At 48.4% G+C, this 25,265-nt stretch overlaps 8 protein-coding genes across 8 annotated transcripts; 3 read left to right on the top strand and 5 right to left on the bottom strand.

Moving 5' to 3' along the window:
• Window positions 1–376: 376 nt before the first annotated feature.
• Window positions 377–2,481, bottom strand: K444DRAFT_289804 (uncharacterized protein). The gene is made up of 2 exons (XM_024871641.1): window positions 1,087–2,481; window positions 377–1,036 (listed from the first exon to the last, which is right to left on the bottom strand). Exons 1-2 carry the CDS (start codon window positions 2,289–2,291, stop codon window positions 601–603), a joined length of 1,641 nt encoding a protein of 546 aa, XP_024726428.1. The 5' UTR covers window positions 2,292–2,481; the 3' UTR covers window positions 377–600.
• Window positions 2,482–3,146: 665 nt separating this feature from the next.
• Window positions 3,147–3,782, top strand: K444DRAFT_549009 (uncharacterized protein; the record flags this gene model as incomplete). Its single annotated transcript, XM_024876416.1, has 2 exons — window positions 3,147–3,284; window positions 3,333–3,782. The coding sequence occupies 2 exons, from the start codon at window positions 3,147–3,149 to the stop codon at window positions 3,780–3,782; spliced, it is 588 nt and encodes a 195-aa protein (XP_024726429.1).
• A 4,972-nt stretch (window positions 3,783–8,754) lies between these two features.
• On the bottom strand, window positions 8,755–10,067 carry K444DRAFT_622601 (uncharacterized protein). The gene is made up of 3 exons (XM_024882133.1): window positions 9,952–10,067; window positions 9,541–9,904; window positions 8,755–9,484 (listed from the first exon to the last, which is right to left on the bottom strand). The coding sequence occupies exons 1-3, from the start codon at window positions 10,015–10,017 to the stop codon at window positions 8,955–8,957; spliced, it is 960 nt and encodes a 319-aa protein (XP_024726430.1). The 5' UTR covers window positions 10,018–10,067; the 3' UTR covers window positions 8,755–8,954.
• An 880-nt stretch (window positions 10,068–10,947) lies between these two features.
• Window positions 10,948–13,135, bottom strand: K444DRAFT_622603 (uracil permease-like protein). Its single transcript, XM_024882134.1, has 4 exons — window positions 12,726–13,135; window positions 12,398–12,678; window positions 11,510–12,340; window positions 10,948–11,447 (listed from the first exon to the last, which is right to left on the bottom strand). Exons 1-4 carry the CDS (start codon window positions 12,917–12,919, stop codon window positions 11,002–11,004), a joined length of 1,752 nt encoding a protein of 583 aa, XP_024726431.1. The 5' UTR covers window positions 12,920–13,135; the 3' UTR covers window positions 10,948–11,001.
• Window positions 13,136–13,191: 56 nt separating this feature from the next.
• K444DRAFT_622604 (phytanoyl-dioxygenase family protein) lies at window positions 13,192–14,857 on the top strand. The gene is made up of 6 exons (XM_024882135.1): window positions 13,192–13,295; window positions 13,367–13,714; window positions 13,762–13,852; window positions 13,913–14,024; window positions 14,072–14,404; window positions 14,509–14,857. The coding sequence occupies exons 2-6, from the start codon at window positions 13,462–13,464 to the stop codon at window positions 14,701–14,703; spliced, it is 984 nt and encodes a 327-aa protein (XP_024726432.1). The 5' UTR covers window positions 13,192–13,295; window positions 13,367–13,461; the 3' UTR covers window positions 14,704–14,857.
• A 1,878-nt stretch (window positions 14,858–16,735) lies between these two features.
• Window positions 16,736–17,614, bottom strand: K444DRAFT_670766 (uncharacterized protein; the record flags this gene model as incomplete). The annotated part of the gene is made up of 3 exons (XM_024887667.1): window positions 16,736–17,347; window positions 17,402–17,500; window positions 17,552–17,614. The coding sequence occupies 3 exons, from the start codon at window positions 17,612–17,614 to the stop codon at window positions 16,874–16,876; spliced, it is 636 nt and encodes a 211-aa protein (XP_024726433.1). The 3' UTR covers window positions 16,736–16,873.
• Window positions 17,615–19,458: 1,844 nt separating this feature from the next.
• K444DRAFT_648817 (3-oxoacyl-synth) lies at window positions 19,459–20,862 on the bottom strand (the record flags this gene model as incomplete). Its single annotated transcript, XM_024885511.1, has 3 exons — window positions 19,459–19,617; window positions 19,682–20,404; window positions 20,458–20,862. 3 exons carry the CDS (start codon window positions 20,860–20,862, stop codon window positions 19,459–19,461), a joined length of 1,287 nt encoding a protein of 428 aa, XP_024726434.1.
• A 1,082-nt stretch (window positions 20,863–21,944) lies between these two features.
• On the top strand, window positions 21,945–24,855 carry K444DRAFT_670768 (small oligopeptide transporter-like protein; the record flags this gene model as incomplete). The annotated part of the gene is made up of 7 exons (XM_024887668.1): window positions 21,945–22,161; window positions 22,214–22,769; window positions 22,823–23,625; window positions 23,703–23,886; window positions 23,938–23,989; window positions 24,035–24,203; window positions 24,254–24,855. 7 exons carry the CDS (start codon window positions 21,945–21,947, stop codon window positions 24,739–24,741), a joined length of 2,469 nt encoding a protein of 822 aa, XP_024726435.1. The 3' UTR covers window positions 24,742–24,855.
• Between the last annotated feature and the right edge of the window lie 410 nt (window positions 24,856–25,265).

Genomic DNA, 25,265 nt, shown 5'->3' on the forward strand with positions numbered 1-25,265 from the left:
GATGGAGGCCAGGAGATCTCAACTTTGACCAGGGAGAGTGAAGCTTCACTGCTGCAAACTATTGCAGCACGCCTTCATTCGTTTTCCCTCTCTCATTTTTGCCGGGTCCTGCATGACGTTTTTTGTCTGCCGAGCTTGGTGCGGTGGCAGCTGCAGCCTTGCAGCAGCACCAGCGGCGCCGTCCAGCTTGTGATTTCGCGGGGAAGACACAGGCAGGGTTGTCGCCGAAACTCGGAAGAACCCGGTCCAGCTTGAGCCGAGGCTCGGCTGAGATTGGAAGGAAAAGGGGGTAGTCACGTGGTGTATATCCAAATGGAACCTTAGGTAAGGGAGCAGAAAGCCCAAGTCCTAAAGGGGTTGTATTAACAGAACAGCTTCAGATTTGACCGTTGGTGATGATGGGATGGAGAAAAATCTGAAGTTGAATTGAATGAGAAGAAATCTATTGATTATTCTACGCCTGGCACTGGAAAAGTAGTTTTACTGCGGGAGTGGATGATACTGGAAGTAATGTTTGAGATATCTGTAATGCATTGATCTGAAACCTAAATTTCTCCTCTCATCCTCCGATTTCTGGTTCAAATGCACTTCAGACCCCACCTATTCCTCCTCATCTTTGGGCTCGAACCATCTCCAATCCTTCTCCAACCCCGCAAACGACTCCCACAAAAACACAACATAGACTATGATAGTCGCCAATCCACACCACGCCGACCCAGTGAGATGCATCAACGGCAAGCACATGATCAAAACGATGGCAGGCACTCTCGGCGCAAGTCGTATCCACCTCGAACTAACGACAAGGGTATGTGGCTTATCGAGAGCCCGGTTGAGGAGTGCAACGCAGGTCATGCAGAATACTGTAAGTGCGAGGGTTGCCGAGGCCGACCACACGGCATAGTGAGTCGACCTCTCAATAGCAACCTCGGGGTCAGTGCCGTCCTCACCGATGGCAGTTGATATCTTGTTGCTTTTTACAATGAACAAAACGGATGCTGCGAGGATGAGAAGCGCTCCGAACATGATTATATGCAGACTAAGCTTGATTAATTCGGGACGAATGGCTCTGGGCAAGCGGCAGCTTACAATTTCCATAGAAAAGGCTTCCACCAAGTCCGACGCACTGCATGGACGAATGATTTCGACTGGTCACCGTTGAAATAAATCCAGTGGAGGATATAGTAAAGCAGAAGAGCTGTCAATACCGTTCCGGTGTGCGAATTTATCCCCATCCCCGAAGGACTACCTTCAATCAGGCGAAAGACGCCTTCGCCGAGAATGATGATGAAAAACCCTTCGTGTCGTTCAACATATCGATCCACGTTGACAGTCCTTTTCCAGCCCCCCGAGAGTAACTTATCACCAACTGGACTGGCATGGAGCATTGCAAGTGGCTGTTCCAGTGCATTGGCTAGGATGAGAAGTGCAAATTTGCTGGGGTATTGAATGTAGATGGCGGCAATCCATAAGCCGCCTGTGACCACGGTTGAGACGAGTTGAAACAAAAACTGTCTTCGTAGAAAGGGTATGAACATAGCCTGTATCAGTTGAGCTCCGAGGAATGATGCTCTTGCGACAAGATAGATGGCAATAAGTAGCTTGAGAGAATTCCCTTCATCTACCGGGCTGAAAGCGAAGGGTGCATTGACGCCGTAGAGGACGGAGAGAATAAGAATCCAGACGATGAAGTTTCGGTCTGTCAAGTCGTCCTTGTAGAAATTGCCAATGTACTCGCGGAGATAGTCCCACATTCGCCAGATAGGAATAAAGAGCAGGACAAATTCTCCAGTGGCCTCTCCAATGGTCAGACCAGTGTTTTCGCCAAAAGCCTGCTCGCCAAAGGACGCTGAAAGGTTTGCAATAATGCCCACCCAAATCAGATCGATAAACAAATCTACTCGCTCATACTGCTTGATTGGATCGCCCGTGGATCGCTCTTCCTTTTGGCTATCCGTGCTGCTTTCATTACTAATGTTGCTAGGTTCCCTGTTCATACTGGTTGGCTCTCTGCTGAGCTGTTTCTCAAGCGGTGTCGTTGATCCGCTGATTTCAGGGTGGTAGAACTGAAGAGTGCGAGGTCGTCTGATGATATAGGCACGATGAAAGACCCTGGATTCTACTGTGTGGAGGGTTGTCCCTCTGCGGACCCACGGGCGACTTTTGGGATCGGGCTCTGAGGTGGGTTGTTCAGAGAAATCTTCTTCATCGAAGACAACCGTCTTGGACGGCTGGAGCTCCGTGGAGTCTTGGGATTCTGACATTATGGGGCTGGTGGGAGAGTGCAGGTCCATGTTTTTGGCTTAACGTGACGATATGGTATTAGAGAAGAAGGCGAGAAGCTCCACCTTGTTGCAACGATTTGCATCTGAGGTGGAGGTGCAATGTTAGTTGACTTGAATCGCCTCTCTGCGGTGAGAGGGACCAGGGCAATTTAAAATCAAATGTTGGCCATGTCGGGACTTATTAACAACGGGTCAGGGAGGCTGAGACTGGAATTACAAGCACGGATGCGGAGGAGTGGGATCCATGGGACTCATTCCCGCCTTCGAAGGCTGTGCCGCTTCTACTCGTCGGGATCGCCAGGCCTATTGGGTGCCTCGTCGCATGTCAACTTGTCAAGTGTCAGGCTGTCAGCATGGATTTGCAGATCGCTGAACCTGCGATAAATTCTGCTGGCTCCAATGGCTGCAATTGAACGAGCCTCCGCTTACCATGCATGGCGCTATTTGGTCCTTGAAACACTTCGTGAAGTCTCCGCGAAAGCCCTGATTTTTAAATAGAAAGGTCAAGTTCGGCCATTAGATCTTCAACTCGAAGCTTGTTGTTAGAAGCTAGCTGAGGAAGTACTGTAGAGTAGTGGTGGGTGTTTGAAATGTTTCGGAAGTCGTTGTGAGCCCACGAATCAGAAAAGAGAGAAGTGTGGAGAGCTGCCGCTGCGTAAAATGCTTTGGTAAAGGGGGAAGAAAGCGCTAAGCCTCTCTCGGAAGAGTCGCGTCGATCTTCAATCTTCACGCGTCTGCCCCGCCATGATCTTTCCAAACTCGACATCTCATCTCAATTGCTCCTCAACCACGACGTAATTACTCTTCATTCTTGACATAATGTCCAAGCCCGTCGAATCCTCACCCCTTGAAAGCGATTCTACCATGACTCCCAGAGAACTAACCTTAATCGTCGCAGCAACGAGCAAAATGGGGATTGGACGAGGCGGTACATTGCCCTGGACGGGACTGAAGAAAGAAATGGCATATTTCGCCCGGGTTACCAAACGCGCAAGTCCTGGAGTATGTCCTTCTTTCAAAGTCGGATTGTCAATTCTGACAGCTTTGTAGAGTAGGAATGCAGTGATTATGGGTCGCAAAACATGGGAGAGCATACCTCCAAAGTTCCGGCCATTGAGGGACCGAATGAACGTCGTCATTACACGGTCCACTGGATTGAATGCTGAGGGCGGGTCTTTAGTTGGGTCTGTGGAAGGAGCGGTAGAAGCAGTTGCAAAGGCAGAGGCACAAAGGGCGTTCATCATTGGCGGAGCGCAGATTTACAAGGCTGCACTGGAGAGGAAAGAAGCAAAGAGGATACTTCTTACGAGGGTTCTGAGCGACTTCGAGTGCGATACGTTCTTCCCGGTACAACTGGATGAGACTGGGAAGACTGGGGGGTGGGAGAGGAAGAGTAAGGAGGAGCTTGATAGATGGACGGGAGAGCAAGTTCCGGAAGGAGTACAGGAAGAGAACGGGACAAGATATGTTTTTGAGATGTGGGAGAAGACCGATTCATGATGCCACATCCCAATAGTGTCCCAACTTTGGAATTCTATTTTGGATGCTTATTCTTGAAAACCTTCCCTTTGAGGCAGTACCTCTGCCTGCATCGACGAAGAAACACCAGGGATCGAAGTCGATATCTCAATCCCGAAACTTTCATACATTCTGACTGCTGGACTTATGTCTTGCAGCCGCTATATACGCATTTCAAGGAAGCGATTCCTTAACGTTCTCACCCCATTTGGTCAATCACAGTTTTTGGTTTCTATTCCTCAGAATGAGAAGTTTGGGCCTTGTCTGATTCGATTCATGGCAAATACTCGAAAGTTTTAAGGATGAGATGACGAAGTATCCAAAATGGGAGAGAGACCCTCCATCCAACGGCTTCTCTCCAGGAGACCTGGCCAAGTGACCTTGGGAGTCTCACACATCGCTGGTAGTCTCCTCGGCAGGTACAGTAGCATCAGTCTCAGCCGATCTCTAACGAGCCTCATGAATCTAATATTGAACTCTGTCAGCAAGTATACCGTGTTTATTTCTCGGTAGTAACTTACCTCTTTAAGGACCTGGTCATTCCAGATCTTCCACTGCTTCTTGGTCCACCAAGCAGCAAACTTCTCGGTCAACGTCATGGCTGCATAGCCCGGCTTCTTGTCTCCAACAGACTCGCCCTCGTCTGGGATTGCGGTGTCGGGAGGAAAGATCATACCGCTTCGGCCGTTATACATCTTCTGTGTAGCCATCTCATGGTACCGCTCATGCTGCCGCCAGCCTTTTCATTGATCTTTGCATTTTCATTCGTTAACTGGTTGTCGGGAACCGGAGGTAGAAGAATAAACGAGGCAGAGTCTTCTAGAAGACCGTTAGAAGTACTGTTGTTATCTAGACAGCCATCAGAGTTGCTAGGTATCAGCAGAGGATCGAGGCTGCCAAGTTCAGAGGGTGTCGCAAGATCGTCCATGAAATCAGTGTCAGAAAGAGATTTTTTGGGGTCAGACTTTCCGATTCGGAGTTGGAGTCGCAGGCAACAGCAGTGGACTTGATGTCGGAGACGGCAGACTAAACATCTGACCTAAGGACGGATCAGCAGCGGATCAAATTGTACCGGAATTAGTGAGGTGTTTACCAGTTATCCATCTCGAAGGTATTCGGCTCCGTTCGCTGACATGGGTTTGCCGTTTAGACTCTATTAGAGCAACTTGATCAGCAACATCTCGGGTTGGTGGGGTCGACAGATCGAGTGTCGTTTGTTGCTACACGGAAAACAGTATTGCAGCATCCTGCTTGCAGGAGCTGAGGGTGTTGTCTCCAAGCAAGGAACGAAAAGCGGACGGAGATGACAACGGGCAATCAAACCTGCCTTGTGGGTGGGTGTTGGCACGGCGATGTAGATCTTCACCGGATGTTAAGAGCTGTTTTGTGTTTGTAGGGAGATGAACTCGAAGGCAAACGGCGGGCTTCAAGTACTTTCCGCAAACGTGGGTTTTTATGCCGAATTTTTCCTATTCATGTTGTCTTGTTTTTATAGCTCTAGACATTTCCTCTACTTCCGTGACTGCTTTACTTGCACATTCTCTTTCCTTGTCACTTTGAAAGACACGATGAGGCACCAAATTAGTGTGTTTGTAAGTGCCGATTGTTCGTCCATTTATGGAAATATCACAAACCTTCATGGCACTTTCTCAATCGTCACTTGATCCAAGTCACAAAGAATCAATTCATAAGACACCTACTGTATTTGCGAAAGCTACTTGGTAAAACCAAGCTACGCACGTGGAACATACAAGAAAGACGGCTCTCGTACCGAAAGAAAATTTCCTGTTCGCATCCTAATATGCTCCCATGACTACTATGCATTTCCCCAACCAAACATCCATCCAAAGAATCCAGCCATTGTCTCTAGTCGCCTCTCGTCGTATTTCTCAGTAGCTTAAGATTTCATTAGCTCTTGGCTTCCAGAGGTAGGATGCTTATACTCACTGTTATTTATCGCGTCTCTCTTTACCCTCTGTTCTCGGCTTTACTTCTTGGGCGAAGTCTTGCCAACCACTCCAGCTGGCTGAGCATTGGCCTTTTGCTCACCAAGCTCCTCCATGATCTCCCCGATGACCTGAGCCTCAAAGATATGAAGTTCCTTCTTGGTCCACCAGGACCAGAACTTGGCTCCTAGCGACATGGTAGCATTGCCAGGCTACTTATCGCCAATAAGTTCGCCCGGGGGTGGGATAGCAGACGTAGCCGTGAAGGCCAATCCCTTCTTGCGCTTCAGATCTGCAATGAGCAACTGTTGATACCTCTGGATAGATCCGCCTGCTACCTCATCGATTTCCTTGAGGCTGAGGTTTTCAAGGGTCAATGCATGCGAGGGACCTTTGCCAACGATGGTGCTTGGAGTGCTTGGGCGAATGGTAGAAGAATTCTCTTCAACGGGGGTCTTTGGGCGGGCTTGTGGGCGCTCAGGCGAGGAATCTGGATTCCATACGATCTCGTATTCAGAGGTACCGGAAGTACTAGGCATAGGCTGAATGATCGTGAATTCGCTACCTGTCAATGACAAGGCCTCCAGGCCGATGTCCCCGAAGTTGGTCTCAGCTGAATTGTGGGTACTGGAGCCTGGATTAGCTGATTAAGAAAGGCTGTTGGGACGAGTAGCAGCCTACCTGGTCGACATCCTGACTTTGGTAATTGGATAAATATTAAGTTCTTGTGTCTATAGAGGAACTATTAGCTTGGCATGAGGCGTCAGGTTTGTGCTCTCGAGTAAAGGGCGAAAAGGAAAGCTTGACAACAAGAACATCCCTGACAGGAGGGCAAATGGCTTCAAACCCAATGAGGAGCAGGGAAATGTAATTGTTGGTAACTTACTGTGGGGGCAGATTATTGCTTCGTTTGTGTAAAGGACTAAAGACGCCATCAATTTTGGTTGAATGTTTGGTGTGATAATTGGAAGGGAGGCAAGAGCTCCTTAAATATATCTCGAAATTTTTCGAACCCCCAGTTTCCGTACCAAATTCATAAATTCCGCTCCACTCACTTCCAGCAAGGAGATCTTAGAATTCACTGCCACCTCATTGGCAGATTTCCAAGCAGATTTCTCACGCCTGCTAATCGGGACATGTGGTACACAACCAGCATAGAGAAGTTTAAGATCTCGAAGCATTCTCTCTCACTAAAAAAGGTAGGCCTGGAGATTTCGACCGAGGAATTTATTACTCTCTATGTATAAATCAGAATAGGCTAGGCTGGCGTCGCTCCGGAAGGTTTGACACCAGAGCTACCAATCCTGTCCGAGAGCTTCTTTATATAGCTGCATAATCGCAGTTTGGCTTGGTTTGCGTGATGCTTGCCCTCCCATAGCTACCACCTAAAGAAGATCTGGATCGGGTATCCACGACCTGTCAAAATGGGTCTCATCATGTCATATGATTCAAGACTCATGCCTCTGAGTATGTTATGACGCCGCTTGCATTTGTGAAAGTGCCTAGGCTAATTTCCAGACTACACATACAATATGCAAAGATAGGACTCCCGTCCCAAATAAAGGAGAAACCCTTAACCCAAGCCTGCTACCCCCAAAAGAAACAATCTGACCCATTCCCAATTTATCTCGCCTAGATCCTAATCTATCCCGCTGGTCAGCTCTGGTCTGGGTCAAACGAGTAATTAGCCAACCATTGAGCGAGCATGGGAGATTCCAACTTACTCGGTCTTACAGATTAAGTTTTGTTTAGATTCTCGGCAAAGTTCTTCTGATCCTTTCATTCCTGATCCTTGTCATGGTGCTTGATTTCCTTGAGAATCTGACCATCAATCACTGCACGCTGCTTGCGAGTCAACCATGACCAAATCTGTGCGCCCAAATTCATGTCCGCATAGCCAGGAAGTTGATCACCAATAAGTTCGCCCTTAGCAGGAACACCATCGCCAGGGCGAAAATTGACACCTCCAGCCTTTATGTCGGCAATCATCATGTTGGCATATGTCTGGACGCTTCCTCTTGCAACATCCTCTACGGCCTTCCATGTGAGGTTTTGGAGGGTCAACGGGCGAGTTGGACTCGCAGCCTCAGTGTCCAAGCCAGGGCTAGAAGCACGAACGGATAGGCTACCCACTTTGGATGGAGCATCGAGATGGTTTTCGTCCGTCTCGGAGGCATCGACGGTTGAGATGAGCTCGAATTGGCTTCCATCGCTGGCAGAGGCAACCTCAACAGCGGAACTGGTATCTGCTTCGGATTGGTTTGGCTTGCTAATGACAGTAAACTCTGAATCAGACACCGAGTAATTGCCAAGCCTCAAGTCCGCAAAGTTGGACGTAAAGAATGCGAGATTAGAACTGTACAATTAGCAATTTGACCAACGCTAGCTGACATGCAGGTCAACTCACGAGTTCGACATCTTAAATCTAGTAATTGTGGGGCGGGTTGGAATTGTTTTTGTCTTGTGCTTCAGTCAAAACAAATCAGCGAGTTTCTGATGATTTTGACAGCAGCATGACTCTTGACAACAACGCGAAGGCCATGAGGGCCACGAGCAGGAGAGACAGGTATTGGAACGCAAACGATCTAGAACATAGTCTGGCAGTACTTACTTTTTGTGATGAGGGAAATGTGGGAAAGAGGCAGGTATCAAGTTCGGCCAGGGACTGAAGACGTTGAGTTTTTTGGTGTCGATGTCTTGAGGAAAACTGGAAGGCAAGAGGGCCTCCTTAAACGGTCCAAGAAATTTCCCAAAAAAAAACTTTAAATTTCTGTGCCAAATTTGACCTATTCACCACTCGATGTCTTCTTTTGAACAATCCAGTGCCAACGGCCACAATCCCTTGATCATTTCCAAGGACTTTATGAGTGATTAAGCAGATAGATGGTATTGGGAGATTAAAAGGTCCGAAGATTTTATTTCTGACCTCGGCGATTAAGAAGAAAAACGAGGCCTGCCTTGAGGCTTGGATTGAAAGATTCATGATTATCTATGTATCAAACAGTATACCGGTAGAGGACCTGGGGAGCAGACGGACCAAAAAAATGGCCGGCTTCGTCTAAATAACTACAGAATCGCATTTCGAGTTGAGATGTTTGCTGGTTGCCTTCCCAAGTCTACCAAATGGCAAAGATTCGTACATCCGTCATAATACAGATATAATCAAACATTCCCCGTATAATACAGCAAACATTTCCCAAGGGCCGTATCATGCTTTCTCAGCAGGCAAAGGCTTCCCAGGCGCCTTCTCAAATGGCAGATCCATCATCTTGCTTTTCAATGCAACGATACTAGCCTCGTCCTTCGGTGATCCAAACTGCAGCTCCGCAGACATGAGCCTTTCATCAGGTAACGAATCAAGCCCCTTCAGCGCCCTCCTCATATAGCTTACGATCTGCGCCAAGCCCTTAATATCAACATCCTCCTTAGCCTTGAAAACATTCCGCCAAATAGCAGCTGCTAAAACAGCATCACCCTTAACCAGACCCTCGTCATACGCCGCAAGCAAGCCCCTCCATTGAATAAAGAGATCCTTCAGGTATTTGTTCCGCGTGCCTCGGGCGTGCATGTTATGATTTACCATCATCCGGTTCTCAGCGTCGTAGAAGAAGTGATCGAGGAGATGCTGTTGCCATGTTTGTGAGCCGTGAGGCAAACATCGGAAGCGGGCGGCGATCAGGTACATGTGGAGCATTGTCACTTGTGACCAGGTACTGAAAGTTGGCTGGAGCCCCAGTTCTGTTGCAGCATAAGCTTTGGCCATTAAGTGAATTTGGTTGCCCCTGCAGACTTGCCTTTGAGCCACCAGCCCTCTCCGACCCCCAAGTCTTCCCCAGATTCAGTCTTGGGCATTTCCTCATCGTCTTTGCCCGCCTGGGGTATAGAGTAATCTGCCTGCAGCGCGCATTCCTTGTACAAGACCTCCGTAGATCCATACGCGGTGTAGGTCTCCGTTGCTTTACTCGCAACCTTCTTCAAGCCGGCTGCAGCTCTTATGCTCGCAGGCATTGGCGTGCCAATTTTGGGCTCCCCTTCTGCTCGTACAGGATCGACTGGAGGTATAGATGTGCGTGGAGTCGCATTTGGGCCTGGATTGAGATCCAAATGGCGGCGAGGAGTGGCCGTGAATGCTCGGGATGCATTAAGGCTGGAAGCTCTCTGGGCAGGAGGTTAGAATGATATTCCTGTAAGGACATTAGAAATACCTGAGGAATTGATTGTGACTGTCTGTGTAACGTCCGTAGACAGGATGCGCAGGTCTTTGAAGCCATTATATTATCAATACACCGATTGAAGTTGAGTGAAAAAGAATGAATGCTCTCTCCCCTACGAGCGTAGCAAAATGTCATGAAGTCACCTACAAATCTTGGCAAGGGTCCTCGGCCGGATCAACTATTGTCCCAGCCCCATTCAATCGCTCCGTTGACGCTAAAATTACAGTGCAGGAGGAGGCTATAGGTTTGGGAGGTACGAATAAAGATTTTCTAAATCAACCACACAATTATCATAAGAGTTATGTAGCTTAATTTGATCGCCCAATCACCGCTATTAATTAAAAACGGTATCTAATGAATTGATCACCAATTGGTAGTGCAGGCAGGTGGTTTTCTTGTCATGGTTTTGGCACATCCGATTCCTTCGCTTGACAGCAATGTCTAATTGGTCAGGGCCCCATTTATTCTCAGCCAGCCCATGTCGCTTAACAACTTTATCAAAAGCTTCAAAAAATGTCTACATAGGAACTTAGAAAAATCATTCGGAGTGGCAAAACAGTTCGGCACACCGCCTTCTTCTAAAGGTCTTATGTTAAGTGTGCTTACGTCTGCCCTAGATTTCTAGGTAGAGATGATGTTAACGAGCTTCTCTTAAGCGCTCTAACTCACCGGACAGTCGTTAACGTACTTGGGAAAGTGCCGTTCAGCCACGAAGCCAGTGAGTTGAAACACAAACGCCTTATTTAATTATAAACAACCTCAAAATAAGTACTAATCACATGACGTGACATTGATCGCTGAGCCGTCACAGCATTTGGCGTAACAAGTTCTCACCTGCGCGTCGGTCAAGAGCAATCTCAGGAGATCGCGCAAGATAGAATAGAGATACTTGAGATCAAGCTTTTGTTTTGCATTTGCCGTACTTCGAGAGTTTCTCCGTAAGAATGGATGCAACAGAGAACTCTCGTCCCACTCACCCAGATCGAGTGGCGGAACAAGTACCCTCACACCTGAATCCCTCTCTGACATGTACCCCGTTCTTCAATACTTCTTATCCACCACATAAGCCTCTTGACCCATTTCGGTACCATCTGAGGTTTCTCCCAGTACACGTATAATCTTTCCTTCCTCAACAATCCGGGTCCCATCAGCAGCCACGACAGTATCACCTTTCTGCTCTTCCCATCTCAATCCCATCTCTTTAATTAACTTCTGATTCTTAGTCGGCCAAACCTTGCAAAGAGCATAATAAGCCACGAAGCTGACAGCGAAGGACAACAGCCATCCGAGCCTGCCAAGATCGGTCGCACCTGTTGAAACCGTCGCTCCTAGTGTACCGACAAAGCCTGGAAATGGCAGGGCAATGCCACAGAGGTAGGCAATGACACCTTGAATGTTCCATCCGCGATGATAATAGTAATGTTTGTTTGACCTGGTTCCATCATAGAGGTATCCAATAAAAACGTTACCTCTGGTAAGGAGATAATCTGTACGGCTCAAGTTAGGATTGTATACCACGATATAGATTTTCCGACAGAAGTAAACTTACAATCGCAGATCATAATAGCAACAACGCTTGCCATAAACAGACCATATCCAGACAGGAAAGTCGTGAAAACAGAAGCGGAGGACAGAATCTTCCATGGGCAGATGGCGAACGCAAGAAACTCGACAATATACTGTCCACGCGGGATAGTAATGTATCGAGGGAATAACATGCTGCTGTCCGAGCCGAACGGAATCATGTTTGCAGCGATATTTGTTCCAAGAATAGACACCATCCAGACGAAAGCTGAGAGGAAGACCGCAAATCGGGTGCTCGCGGACCAATATCTATCGAGAATCGCACCGAGTAAGTCCCAAGGATTCCACAGATCCAAGCCCCAGGTATTATTGATTGCGGCAGTTGCGAGAATACCCAGTGATGCCGAAAGAGTAACAGACAAGGGTTGAGTTACCAGTTGCGACCATTGGGCTCCGGATTCTGTCTTGGACCATCGAGCAATGTCTGGCTGATTGGTGATCAGTGTTGCAGTATTTCCCATCCCGCTGTTGATTGCATACATGATAAACCATCCTTTGCTGCCAGTAATCTTGGAAGCATAAACGGATCCGACGTTCCCCTTGGTGTTGGCCATACAGAAGATGAATAATCCCCAGACGGCCGGAAGGACAATGATGGACTTGAACCAGAAAAAACCCCGCAATTGGTATGGTCGGAAAGCGCAGAATGGGAAATGTACCAGCCAGAACAGGAAGAATGCCAACATCCCCTGGGTTGTGATGCCCACTGAGTCCGGGATGTGATTCGGAATATCGGTATAGCTGTGACCAAATATGCAACGAAGGATATTCGCCATGAACGAGGCTCCCGAATACACTGACTACAGTTAAGTATGCTGCAAAGCTTCACTCTTAGTACCAAGGTCGAGCTTACGCTGTACTCCGTACCAGATGATCGCTAATGCCGCTCGAGCTCCCACGAAGTAGTAACTTCCCCACATGCCAAAGACACTTCGCGCGACAACGGGATATCCAATGTGGTAGACGCTTGCGCAACGCGAGTTGAAGAACATGGCGACGGAGGATATGAGCTGACTGGCAAAGATCACAAGTATACTCTCCCACCAATTGAGCCCGATTCCAACCATGGTACTACCCAAGGTCCAATTTCCAAAGGACAACCCAAGATAAAAGGTCACGAAATTCCACCATCTCCTGTCAAAATGTCAACGAGGTGTGTCTGGAGCGCATGGAATTCATACCACGTCCTCTTCTCCGGCGGCGTGGGATCCAAATCTTCGTTGCTCCATGACTGTTTCGTTCCTGGATGGCCATGCTTGTCCAATGCGGTGTCGTGGGTTTCGATGAAGAACTTGAAGCCTTCACGACTGCGGAAGGCGTTCCTGAATGTGGTGGCTTTTGCGCCAAGCATTGCACGGAACCCTGTGGCGTCCATGGTGGCTGAGCTTGGCAGGTGGATTGCGGGGTAGTTCTAAGAGGATCTCCCAAGACTAAGTTACAAGCTTGACTGATATCTGACCTCAGTCATCACCGTAGAGAGAAGAAAGATCGCCTGGAGGGAGAAACAACACAGGACTTTTCTCAGGTGCCGAACAATGCTAGCTTTTAAGGCATGGGTCACCGCGCCCTCTAATCGGGGCTTGACTTCTTTTAGAGTTCGTCACTCCACTTAAGATATCGACTCGAAAACCTGCAGATAGCAAACGATTGCGTCCCCAGAGTCCTCGGGTTGGCCGCTGCTGCTTGAAGATCACCCATGCCCGCAGCTTCCCAATGGGGACAATTCCTTCCAACATGGTTCCCTCCTGATGGTCCGTCGCGACCCACCGCGTCGGCCAGAGTTCTGCCGAATCATGTCAAGGCTGACACTGAGATCTTTTAGTGACCCGGAGTTGAGCATAACCCAGAGCCCTGGACTTGTTAACTCCCATTCTCCACTATTAGCATCACAGCCATTAGTTTCCTCCTCTCTGCGAAATGGCTTCTACCCAGGTCTCCAGCGGATCCAACGGACCTCGAACCATCACCCCCACTTTAGAGGAACTCAAGGCCTTCTCCTACGATACTCTAAATATCGAGGCTGTCCTTGAAGCCCTTAGCCAAGATGGATTTGTGGTCTTGAAAAAGGTCGTTGATATTGCTCATGTTGACCATCTTAACTCGTTCATGGCGAAAGAGGCAGACGCCCTGGTGAAGAACAACGCGAAGCCTTTCAACCAAGGAGTCGATTGTACGTACAATAATTAGTCTTTTAACACAACACTGAATCATTCCCAGCAAACATCCTCCAAGGTCCTCCGTTGAAAGATCCGGGGTACCTCTATAATGATGTCTTCTTCAACCCGTTCGTAATTCAGATCATGAATGCGTGAGTCTGCCGTCGATTTAAGTCTCCCCGATTTTGAGTTTGATCTCTTCCTACGTCCAGATATCTCGGAGCGAACCCTATATTCAACTTCATCACTGGAAATAATGCTTTGCCGCGAACGAATGGGCTTCGTCAGCCCGTGCACAAAGACATCACTTTCTTCCATCCCCAGGTACACACATCTTCCAGGCTTCTCAGTACTGTTCTTAAACCTTTCAGTGCCCATTCTTCGTGATTGCCAACATTCCCCTTTGTTCCTTCAACCCAAGTACGGGCTCAACCGAGTTTTGGCTCGGTTCCCACGCTTCCACCTCTGGACAGCAGCAAGTCATCGCGACCCCAGAATCAAGGCTGTCAAATGCGAAATTACGGGTAGGAGAACCAATCTGCAATGTTCTTCCCGATGTGGTCGAGGCCAGGCGTCAGGTCAGGCCTCCTATTCAGCCGAGTTGCGAAAAGGGGGACATCATGTTGAGAGATTTGAGGACGTGGCATGCAGGTATGCCGAATGAGAGTGAAGATTACAGAATCATGTTGGCTCTTGGGTATCAGGTCAGTCACTCTGCCCCTCTGGGGTTCGCATACAACAGCGTGCATTCTTTCCCCCTAGAGGACTGATCTTCAGCCATGATCAAGTCGCTGAGTTCTTCCTGCAGGCGCAATGGTATCCGAACCACACTCTTCGCTTCAAAGCTCCTCTCAGCCAAGGAAACTTCTTCATGAAGCATGGCGGTCAGCCAATAGAAGTCCGAGCAGATCTACTACCAGACGACTCTGACTTCGGGAAACTGAACGATGTCTTCGAGTTTCGACGCTCAGTTGCCACGAGTGTGGCTCGCTCCCGGCTCTGATAACCCCCCATCTTGCGAAGTAAGATTTCCTACACAAGTAAAGAATAGAGAGAGATATTTCGTAATCCACATTGTACAGGAGAAGAGAATCTTTGTTTCATCCTATCCACTGTTTGAAGCGCGTAGAAATGCAGCAGACTTATATCTATACGTGAGATCTCTTCTAGGATGATCGTACCGCATAGCTCTTCGTGCATATTTAAGGTAAGACCTATCTACACTCACAGTATTTTACGAGTCCCAACTATTGGTTGTAATGAAATAATGAAACTGCACGCTCGGTCCGGTAGAAGGGATCACCAGCCAACCGCCCAAATCACTCAACGGTCTCAACCGCCCAAGCAAAATTTTGGAAAATTTTCAAAGGGCTCAGAAAATCCAGAAAATATGTGGAATGACTAAAGCGAGGTCGTAGATCACGAATATTAACCTATTTTCTTCATTTTAGGATGTGGTTGCGGTGTGGTTATAGTAAAACTATTTTTTGGGCGGTTGGCTGGTGCACACTTCTAAAGGGGGGCGATAGCGTTCCACGTGACCATTTCTGGGCCAACCAACGTCTTCGTTTGCTGCTTTTGACCGACGGATTACAGATCCAATAGCATTACCACACGGATCTTGTGAGTGATGGCTGCTGGGTAGTATAGCACGGCCCGCCTCATTACAGCATGGCAATCACCGAACTTCCCAACAATCCCCTATCTATGGATGAAAAGCAGCCCCACTACCCACTAACAAGCCATCTAATACAGTAATATTACCCAACACCACTCCACTTTCCGACCAATGTCGTAAACTCTCTCTAATCCTAAACCCAAAAACTCTCTCATTCTATACGACTTACCAACAGCTTCGATGTCTCCCTATAGCCAGAATTGCTCATTGATTGACCTCGTTAATCTTGCCTCCCGTTGTCAGCTCATTTATCTCGACGTTGGGGAAAAGGAAAACACCGATGCAAGGCTTTTTGTTTGGCGGGGTACAATGCATTGTGTGAGCTAGTGGGGTTGAATATATGCTCAGCGACAAACGTCGGGAACATGACTGCGGCGCGGGAGATCCGAGGTCGGGGGCCTGGATTTGGAAATGGGAGGTCTGGTACCGTGGGTAAGATTACTGCGAAGAGGGATGAGTGTGGGCCTGAGTCGAGGTTAATTGTACTGCTCTTGCGAGGCGGTGAGCATTATTTGATAGGTCGCTTCCCTCCTATTTTTGGGTGCATAAGTTTGCACAACGTCCGTTTCTGTCGCTGTGCTTGGGAAACTGCGAGTGCAGTAGGGAATTTTGACAAGACGACAGCGAGGAATTTTAAACTCTTTGTGGTTTTGTCTGGTAGAACTGAAGCTCGACCTCTGACTTCTGCGACTCCTTGCTATTGCTATTTGTCCTCGAGAAGCATTGGACAGCAGCTAGATTCTCAATCGGTGAGCAAAAACAGAGGGGCAAAAGAACCCTACATTGGTGAGAGACTCGTACATCAAGAAACTACTGGCTGATGAAGTCATCGAAGTTGACTCTGCACATGTGTCTGACTTTACCCTCTTTCATCTCTCCTGTTTCAATCTTCTGGAACGTAACACCGCCATAACTTCAATGAATAGCAGATTTGGTCCTCCACAATCCCAGACCTACGTATTCTGTGTTTCCATCTTCGATCTACCTGAGACACACGAATAGAAACAAATCTGATATAGTCTGGGCTCTGGACGGTTGTAAACCTCGATGGGCTCTGGCCGTGCTGGAGCTCGTCCACCTCCAGAAGGAACTTTGCTATGAGCACAAGGGTGCTTCCAGCTAAGAAATAATCAGGGGCGAATCTAGGTGTACGGTACCGAGTCACTGGGTGGCGGGAGTATATAAAAGGATACGTTTTTATTGAACAGTATGAGGGATGGTACGAGATTTTCCAAACGTGACCGATACTGCCTTCGAATTTACCTCTCAGGGCCTCACACTTGCCCCCTGTCGCACAAAGACATAACAGCACACCGAGGGATCAGTTATGTTGGTACGTATCTGATACGGTTAAGATCTGCGAAGTGTGGACCAAGCCACTTGCTTGAATTATAATTACCGGATTACCAATTACACAAATGAAAAACGAACGAACAACTCTCAAACAAGTCTACAATACTGTACTCGGCCACCAATTACGCCTTCGTCGAAGCAATTACTCTTTATTGCTGCCCCCGTACCCGTATCCTCCTGGACCACCGTTCCCACCCCCATTTCCACCCCCATTTCCACCTCCGTTCCCTCCGTCCCCACCTCCATTTCCACCCCCGTTTTGGCCACCGCCGTAATAGCCATTTCCTTGACTGCCTTCTTGACTTCCTCCTTGACTGCCTCCTTGGCTGCCTCCATTACCACCTCCTTGGAACCAAGGTTGGTCGTCCTCATCGCCATCTCCGTCGGGCTGGGGGTCTCCATCTCCAGAATTGCCACCCGACCCTCCCGAGGAACCGCCGGAAGATCCACCGCCCTGGGAATCTCCCCCGTAAGTAGGAGGAGCACTATTGCCGCTTCCTTGAGAAGGAGGGGCTTGTGTAGCACCCCCCGAGCCACCCAAACCTCCAGTCAAACCACCCAATCCACCAAGAAGTCCCCCAAGTAAGTTACCAAATTGGCGTTTCACCTTCTCGTCCTATTTGGCAATATTAGCACTTCAGATGAGGCCGAGGGACTTGCAGGAGCCTACGGATTGCAACCCCGCATCTCGAATAGCAATCAGAGCTTTTGAAATGGCTGCAATCTCTTCATTACGCTTGGCGTTTGCAACCTCTGTGATCTCTGCGGTCTTTCTAGAAGTTAGACATATATCAATTTCAAGAAATCGAAAATAGTGTACCTGAACCGGCAAGCCGAAGGCAATTGGCAGACTTGCCAACACCGCAATCGATAAGAGACGCATGATATTAGGGCAGACAGTAGTTTTTGGCAGTTGAGAGAGTGTATGAAAACGAGTGACTAAAAATAAGGATTGGCAGGGGAAATGGATGGAAGATGGGGATATTAATATAAATATTATCGGTTTCCCCTGAACATCTCCAGGACACAGAAATGTAACTTGACTGTCTCGGGTGTATCTCAAAATGTTTTTCCTGATGTACAAAATGGAACCAGTGAAATTTCATTCCCTTTCACTGCCTCAACTTCGTCCATGTCACAAGTAGGATCTGGGACGTTGCGATAGCCATCAGAAGATTCGCCCCTATGATCGCGTCTTGGCTCTTGAGCTATGTCGCACAAGATGGGCCTTGTGTAAATTGCCTGAACGACTACCCCTTATCAGATCGTATCCTATTCAAGCCGAAACTTCGTCTTCAGGCAAATTTTAAGGGTTTATTTTACCGTAACTACGCGTCGATCATCATAAGTTATCTGTATTCACTTTTCGACGTACCATGTCCCACGAAACAATCACATTGAGATTTCGAGAGACGTTCTGACTTGGAAGCGTGCGACATATGAATCCCAAAATCAGGGAGCCGAAATACCGAGCGACCGATGTGTGACGAGAAATCCTTTACGCTTGCGTGGACGGAGCATATGAGGGTGAATGTAACCAGATGATTCACGCTCGTACTTCTTGTTCCACCTAAATTTCAATTAATCACCACAACTCGGACGTTAACGCTTCTACGATCCGCGAAATTGGAACCGCTCAACTCATACCTCGAAATTGGAAACATGGCAACCACGAAGCAAACGTGCAGACCACTGGGCTCTGAGGAGGATGGCCCAACCGATAATGATGATCTTCAAGATCGCGATCCACAAAAATGGTGGCCAAATATATCGACCATCGTTCCCTCCATCGCAACATTAATCTTTGGGCGTCATTCAATATATCTATCGTTGCAGGCCAACTGTGCTTGTCTTGAAAACGGACCGACAGCCTTCGACGCAGGGTACTCCACCTATTCGTCACCTCTCGAAGCTAACCTCAGTTTAGAACCAGCGAAATCATCAACCGAGCTTTCGAAAGTGAAATTTGGAGGGGCTTTCCGATAAAATGAAACCTCGAAAGCGTATTACCGCGAGCAGGATCTTACTGGGCCGCAGAGTATCGTACCACCGAGTCCAGAGATCGACCAGGCATGGGAAGAACTCTTGGGCGGTATGTGAATCATCACTAGAAGTGCCACAGAGCTGATATTGTTGTAGGCTAATATCCCATTCTGGATGGAGAAGATGGGCTGCAACTTGACGATCCTGTGCCCATACTTAACCATTTCGTCGCGGAGTATGTGCACTTGACCAGACCATGAGGGCGAAGGCTCACAAGGTCCTAGAGTGGAAGTCATGCATTCGTTGCATTGTCACCAAGAGTACTACTCGGTTCATGAGAAACATAAAATGCCCCCACAATTAAAGACTGTTCACGACGGTAAGCCATCTGTCTAAATGGAGGAAACTTCCAGGACCGATGATTTCGTGATAGAGCATTGCTTCGAGCAAATTTGACGGACTATACATTGTGCGGGATATGGCTCCTGTACCCATGCGACCATATGGCGAGGGAGATCGCAAAACCTATATTGGAGAGCCTCAAGTTCACACTTGCCGTAATTGGGACACCTTTGGAAAATGGTACACTAACAGAGGGGAGAAATACGGGAAGATTAATGGGCACAAGACATAAAGAGCCTGTGGGTTGTGAATACACGAGGCGCTGGGGGAAGTTCCACAAATACCATCTGTACACCACCATCTAAGCGGATTTGCTAATAAATTCTCGTGCGAAGGCTCTTGTCAATATTTCGAGAATGCTAACGAAGCATTGGTACCTCCAAAGCCAAAGCTATTTGACACAGCTACATTGACTTCTTTCTGTTGTGCAGAGAGAGGAACGTAGTTGCAGTGGAACCCGTCACTGATGTTGTGGAGATTGAGCGTCGGTGGCATGACGTTCTAAGTAGATTTAGCAATCTCAATGTCAATGTCAATGTCCCACATTCGTTACCAGGGAATATACCTCTTTGATTGCCAGTATTGAAAATATTGCTTCGACGGCTCCCGCCGCTCCGAGTAGATGGCCAATTGCACCTTTCGTGCTACTGATAGATATCTGGCTCCCCTTCTGGACGCCGTCCTCACCAAGCATTAACTCTGTAATGGCGGCATTCTCAGCCGCATCTCCAAGTGGTGTGCTTGTGGCGTGGGCATTGATGTAGTCGATTTCTTTTGGTCGCAAGCCAGCATTCTGCAAGGCCCTTTTCATTGCGAGCAGTGCCCCGCCCCCATCTTCCCTCGGCGCCGTGACATGGTATGCATCCCCACTACATCCATATCCTCGAACTTCGGCGTAGATATCAGCACCCCGAGCTTTGGCATGCCCCAGCTCCTCCAGGATGACGACACCTGCCCCCTCGGCGATCACGAAGCCGCACCTGTCTTTATCGAATGGGCGGGAGGAAGAGGTGGGTTCATGATTGTAGGCCGTTGCAAGCGAACGAGATCTTGCAAATCCAGCGAGAGCAAGGGGGTGGATGCAAGATTCCGATCCGCCGGCTATCATGACGTCCGCATCTCCAAAGGCAATAAACCGTGAGGCATCGCCAATTGCGTGAGCCCCGGTTGTGCAGGCTGTTGTGACGGCATGGTTTGGCCCTTGCAAGCCATACTTCATCGAAATATAACCAGCACCTAGGTTGATAAGGAGTTGGGGGACGAAAAGGGGAGAGACCTTCTTGTAACCCTAGGCACAGATCTCAGCACGCTTCTCGCAATTGGCATCCCTATATAGCTCACTGTTCTGTCATAGGCTATGCTGGTATTATAGAGCTCCTCCAGATTCCCTATGCCACTGCCCAAACAAACGCCAGTGGTATCCCTATCCTCTTGTGTATGTGGGCGCCAACCGGCATCCACCAAGGCCATCTCCGTCGCAGCAATTGCATACTGGGTGAACTTCGCCATACGCCGTTCATCCCCCTTATCCAGCCAGTCCGAGGCTTGCCACTTGCCCTCCGCCTTGCTACCCTGTGGCACGATCCCAGCAACGGTGCTGGGCAGTTCCCGCCATCTTGGAGCCGGCTCGAGGTGGGCAACGCTCCCCAGGCCGCTCTCACTGGCCAGCAGGCGTTTCCAGGTATGCCGGATGCCCACGCCGAGGGGTGTAATGGCACCGAGGCCCGTCACTACCACGCGTCGCATCGTCTAGCCATACTCTTCTCGTGTGTCTGACGGGTGAGGTGAGGTGAGGTGAGGTGAGGTGAGGTGAGGTCGAGGCCGAGGTCGAGTTTGTCTTCTGCGGCTTTGCAGATCCTGGCAATTTTCGGGAAAATCCAGCTCGCGTAAAATTAGCGTGCTTGACCTTACCCCTGAGAAGCCTTTTCGCTTCTCGGTTATCTCAAATTCCGAGACAATATCTCGGACATCTTCTGCTCCAGGTCTGCGTGCTCTCGAAGAACCTTATTTTTGCTCCGTGATGCCCGTGCCTTCAATCATGTCACTGCTGCAGCGTGCAATTGTGCCACATTGACAGCGACGATCAAGTTTGAGAGTCAGGGACACCTCACAGATCTCTGCTTGTTTCGGGCAAGAATGTGGAGGAGCACCTGGGCAGCAAGTGCGGCCGCCACCAAAGTTATTTGACCCTTAAGCACGAGATCAATCGATGAAGCTATTGGGCAGAGATAGCTAAGTTTGTTTCGTTTTCGCAGAGCATGCGTGTGCAAGCACCCACTAACGCATGAGAGCCTTACACAATGTTTCTTCGACTGTGCCGCAGCATTGTTTCAAGCGTTTTGCATAGATAATATATGTTGCATCCTTATCTTTCTCTGCCTCTTTCGGCGGTAGTTTTCATAGAATCCAATCGCAAGGGCGATTTTTCACGATGCTTCCGGCTGTGGCACTATCCATTCTAGAAACCCGGGCTAGGGTAGTCCTATAGCATGGAAGGCGCTGCTTTTTTTTGGTGTTTATTGCAACTGAGACTTCGTCAAAGCTGACCAGAAGCTAACACAGCTGCCCGTGATTCAGCCACCATGAAGCTGGACTTCAAATTCAGGCGAATCTCAGCGTTGGATCTTATCTGAACTCGACCCCTCCCCCACAGCCATGGTGCTTCACGTAGGTCAGAGATCTTCCCTTGTCGACGCCACTTTTTTGTCTAGCCTGGCGAGGAGCAGGGTAGCCACAATCAGTTTCTTGTCCTATATACAGTCCATGCTTTATGGAAATGTCTCTTCAGACCGTTGATCGATCTCCGTGTTGACGGTCGTTTCTCTACCATGGCCTTACAATTCGACGAGAAGCCGTCAGGAACGGCTCCTCCATCGACACGAGCTTATGAAAGGCTGGAGGATGATAAGGACTGGAATCCTAAGATGGATGACGTTGAGGTTAGCAGTCGTGAGATCAACGCAGGCACAGCGATATCTCGACACGAGAAGGCATACGAGAGACCCGATCCGGTCACCGATCTCAAGCAACGTTTGACATTATGGGGTACAGTCAATGTTCCTCTGAAGAAATGTTCGGACTGTTAATGGCATTATAGACCCAAACTATCCCGAGGACAAGAGGGAGTCCATGATGCTCGATAGTTCGTCCATCGATGATGCGGAAATATTTTCCAACAAGGAAGAAGAAGACTCGCCATATCCCGAAGTTCGTGCTGCAGTCCACAACTACGATGAAGATGTACCAGCCAATACTTTCCGCGCTTGGGTCATTGGTATGACCTTGGTGATTGTTGGAGCCTCCATGAATACCCTCTTCTCGCTGCGAAGTCCGTCAATTGGCTTGGGCGCCTTGGTCGCTCAAATCATTGCATGGCCTCTTGGTCATGGTTGGGCAAAGGTCATGCCAACCCGACAGTTTAACGCTTTTGGCTTGAAGTGGTCTCTCAACCCAGGACCATTCAACATCAAAGAGCATTCTATCATCGTGGTCATGGCCAGTGTCTCCTTCAGTGCTGCTTACGCTACCGATATTTTGCTTGCGCAGATCGCATTTTACAAGCAAGACTTCGGAATTCTTTTCCAACTCATGCTGGTTATTTCAACACAATCAGTTGGATATGGTATTGCTGGCATGATGCGCAAGTTCTTAGTGTGAGTTCTCTTCGTTACACCTCGTTAGGGTGGGCTCGCTAACAAACAGATAGATATCCCGCCGCCATGATCTGGCCTGGAAATCTTGTGAGTGTGACTCTGATGAATGCAATGTACGAAAATAGTGCCAAAAAGGATCCGACGGTATTCGGAGGAAGCATTGCTCGCTATCGATGGTTTGGATATGTCTGTGCTGGAGCTTTCGTGTATTACTTTATCCCTGGATTTCTCGCTCAGTTCCTCAGCGTCTTTGCTTTCGCTACCTGGATCGCACCCAACAATCCTGTCGTCAACCAGATGTTTGGAGGTTCAACAGGACTTTCACTTATCCCAATCACTTTCGACTGGACTCAGATTTCTGGATTCGTTGGCAGCCCTTTGATTCCCCCGTGGTTTGCCATTGGGAACACCTTGATCGGTGTTGTGGTCTTCTACATCATTGGCGCCTCAGCGTTGCACTATACTGGCACATGGAGTGCGCAGTTCCTGCCCATGAGCGACAGCGCGACCTACGACAACACCGGTTCTTCCTATAACGTGACAAGGATTCTCACTCCTGAGTTTAGACTCGACCTGGCAGCATACAAAGCGTACTCGCCGCTCTTCCTCTCAACTACTTTTGCTATGTCTTACGGACTGTCATTCGCAGCCATTGCTTCATTGGTTGTATACACCTATCTCAATCACGGAAAGCAAATTTGGCAGCAATTCCGAAACAGCACCAAAGAGGAGCCTGATATTCATATGAAAATGATGCAAAAGTACAGAGAAGCTCCGACATGGTGGTACATGAGTCTGTTCGCTGTTATGGTCGCACTAAGTCTCATTACTGTCCTGGCGTTTCCTACAAACCTGAGTATGTACAATTTCTGCCTTATTCCTCAAGGTGTGAGATGCCTGGTCTATAAAATATGCTGACATTGAGACTTTCAGCGTGGTGGGCCTTCTTGCTTGCGCTGGGTATCTCGTTCGCGTTCTCTCTTCCCATTGGAATCATTCAAGCAATTACGAACACTCAAATCGGCTTGAACGTCCTTACCGAATTTATCTTCGGATACATCCAGCCGGGTCGCCCTCTGGCTCTGATGATCTTCAAGACATATGGATATATTACGATGTAAGCGGCTAAATAATGTTTCCAACGTTCCCCACTGACGGAATGAACTAGGTCGCAAGCACTTGGATTTGTTTCTGATCTCAAATTCGGTCACTACATGAAGGTGTGTAATCAAGCCATGAATTATCTGTGGGGATTTTGCTGACAGCCAAAGATCCCGCCACGCACCATGTTCATGGCCCAAGTCGTTGCCACGACGTTCTCGTGCTTCATTCAAGTCGCTGTACTTAACTTTGCACTCACCAACATCAAAGACGTATGCACACCTCATCAACCTGAACATTTCACATGTCCAGGTGGGAGAGTCTTCTTCTCGGGTAAGTAACGCCCCGGCACCCACAACAATTCAAATGACTGATCGGTTTAGCTTCCGTCATCTGGGGTCTCATCGGTCCTGCACGAATCTTCTCTCCAGGCCAAGTGTACTCCGGGCTCTTCTGGTTTTTTCTCGCCGGTGCAATAGCTCCCATAATCTTCTATTTCGCCGCCCGCAAATGGCCCAAATCCCCCATCAAGTACCTCATGGCACCTTTGCTCTTTGGAGGAGCAGCCTCCATCCCTCCAGCAACACCGCTCAACTATCTCTCCTGGGGTATCGTCGGATATGTGTTCCAGAAGTATATCAGGACAAAATACTTCGGATGGTGGTCGCGATTGAACTACCTGACCAGCTCTGGGTTGGACTTGGGACTGGCATTGAGCACACTGTTCATCTTCTTTGCGTTTACAATGGGCAATATCGAAGCGCCAAACTGGTGGGGAAACACCATCGTCAGCGCGACGATGGATGCGCAGGATACGGCTGTACAGGCGACCGTTGCAGCTGGAGAGCATTTTGGCCCTGCTGTTTGGTAATGGAGGAATAGGTGTATATGTTAGGAGGTATTTCTTTCGTTCCAGTTTTATATTATTGCAGATCTTTGTATGTTTGTTTCCTAGCCTTTTGTAATTTTAAGATATTGTTCCACGTTCATTACTTCCATAATTTAATTCTTGTTGTCTGTACTTAGTCGAGGAGGACATTAGAGAAGGAAGGTCAGACCAGCCAATCATTAATTGAAATAAATATTGTTTAAACTTACCCTCGGGTAGCTGGTTTTTGTATTCGTTGCTTTGATGACCAACTTCCTACGCCTTTCTAATCACTGGGTTTGATTGGGACAGCAGAACTTCGACAGTCTTTAATCTCCCGCAGGTACGCGGTGCAAATCTGCTTTTGGCCTGCTTTCTGTAGACTATGGGGGAGCGAGGAGTTTCTAAGTCATCGAAAATTAGTCATTGAACTGATTTGACATCTCTGTTGAGGGAGATTTGAATGGATGACAGCCCTTCGGACACATTTGAGCCAAAGTCTCCGGGGGCCTGCGTTCTGTCCTCCG

This window comes from Hyaloscypha bicolor (genome assembly GCF_002865645.1).
Source record: "Hyaloscypha bicolor E unplaced genomic scaffold K444scaffold_190, whole genome shotgun sequence".
Lineage (NCBI taxonomy): Eukaryota > Fungi > Ascomycota > Leotiomycetes > Helotiales > Hyaloscyphaceae > Hyaloscypha > Hyaloscypha bicolor.

What these genes read in the sequence shown, in the direction of transcription:
- K444DRAFT_622604 (XM_024882135.1), top strand. Translation starts at nt 13,462, where the DNA reads ATGGCTTCTACCCAGGTCTCCAGCGGATCCAACGGACCTCGAACCATC. An exon ending in TCACTTTCTTCCATCCCCAG is followed by an intron (nt 14,025 to 14,071) that starts GTACACACATCT and finishes TAAACCTTTCAG; the next exon opens with TGCCCATTCTTCGTGATTGC. An exon ending in TGTTGGCTCTTGGGTATCAG is followed by an intron (nt 14,405 to 14,508) that starts GTCAGTCACTCT and finishes TTCTTCCTGCAG; the next exon opens with GCGCAATGGTATCCGAACCA.
- K444DRAFT_622601 (XM_024882133.1), bottom strand. Translation starts at nt 10,017, where the DNA reads ATGGCTTCAAAGACCTGCGCATCCTGTCTACGGACGTTACACAGACAG. An exon ending in AGTCACAATCAATTCCTCAG is followed by an intron (nt 9,905 to 9,951) that starts GTATTTCTAATG and finishes CCTCCTGCCCAG; the next exon opens with AGAGCTTCCAGCCTTAATGC. An exon ending in AGAGGGCTGGTGGCTCAAAG is followed by an intron (nt 9,485 to 9,540) that starts GCAAGTCTGCAG and finishes ATGCTGCAACAG; the next exon opens with AACTGGGGCTCCAGCCAACT.
- K444DRAFT_289804 (XM_024871641.1), bottom strand. Translation starts at nt 2,291, where the DNA reads ATGGACCTGCACTCTCCCACCAGCCCCATAATGTCAGAATCCCAAGAC. An exon ending in AAGCCTTTTCTATGGAAATT is followed by an intron (nt 1,037 to 1,086) that starts GTAAGCTGCCGC and finishes AATCAAGCTTAG; the next exon opens with TCTGCATATAATCATGTTCG.
- K444DRAFT_622603 (XM_024882134.1), bottom strand. Translation starts at nt 12,919, where the DNA reads ATGGACGCCACAGGGTTCCGTGCAATGCTTGGCGCAAAAGCCACCACA. An exon ending in CCGCCGGAGAAGAGGACGTG is followed by an intron (nt 12,679 to 12,725) that starts GTATGAATTCCA and finishes ACATTTTGACAG; the next exon opens with GAGATGGTGGAATTTCGTGA. An exon ending in CATCTGGTACGGAGTACAGC is followed by an intron (nt 12,341 to 12,397) that starts GTAAGCTCGACC and finishes AACTGTAGTCAG; the next exon opens with TGTATTCGGGAGCCTCGTTC.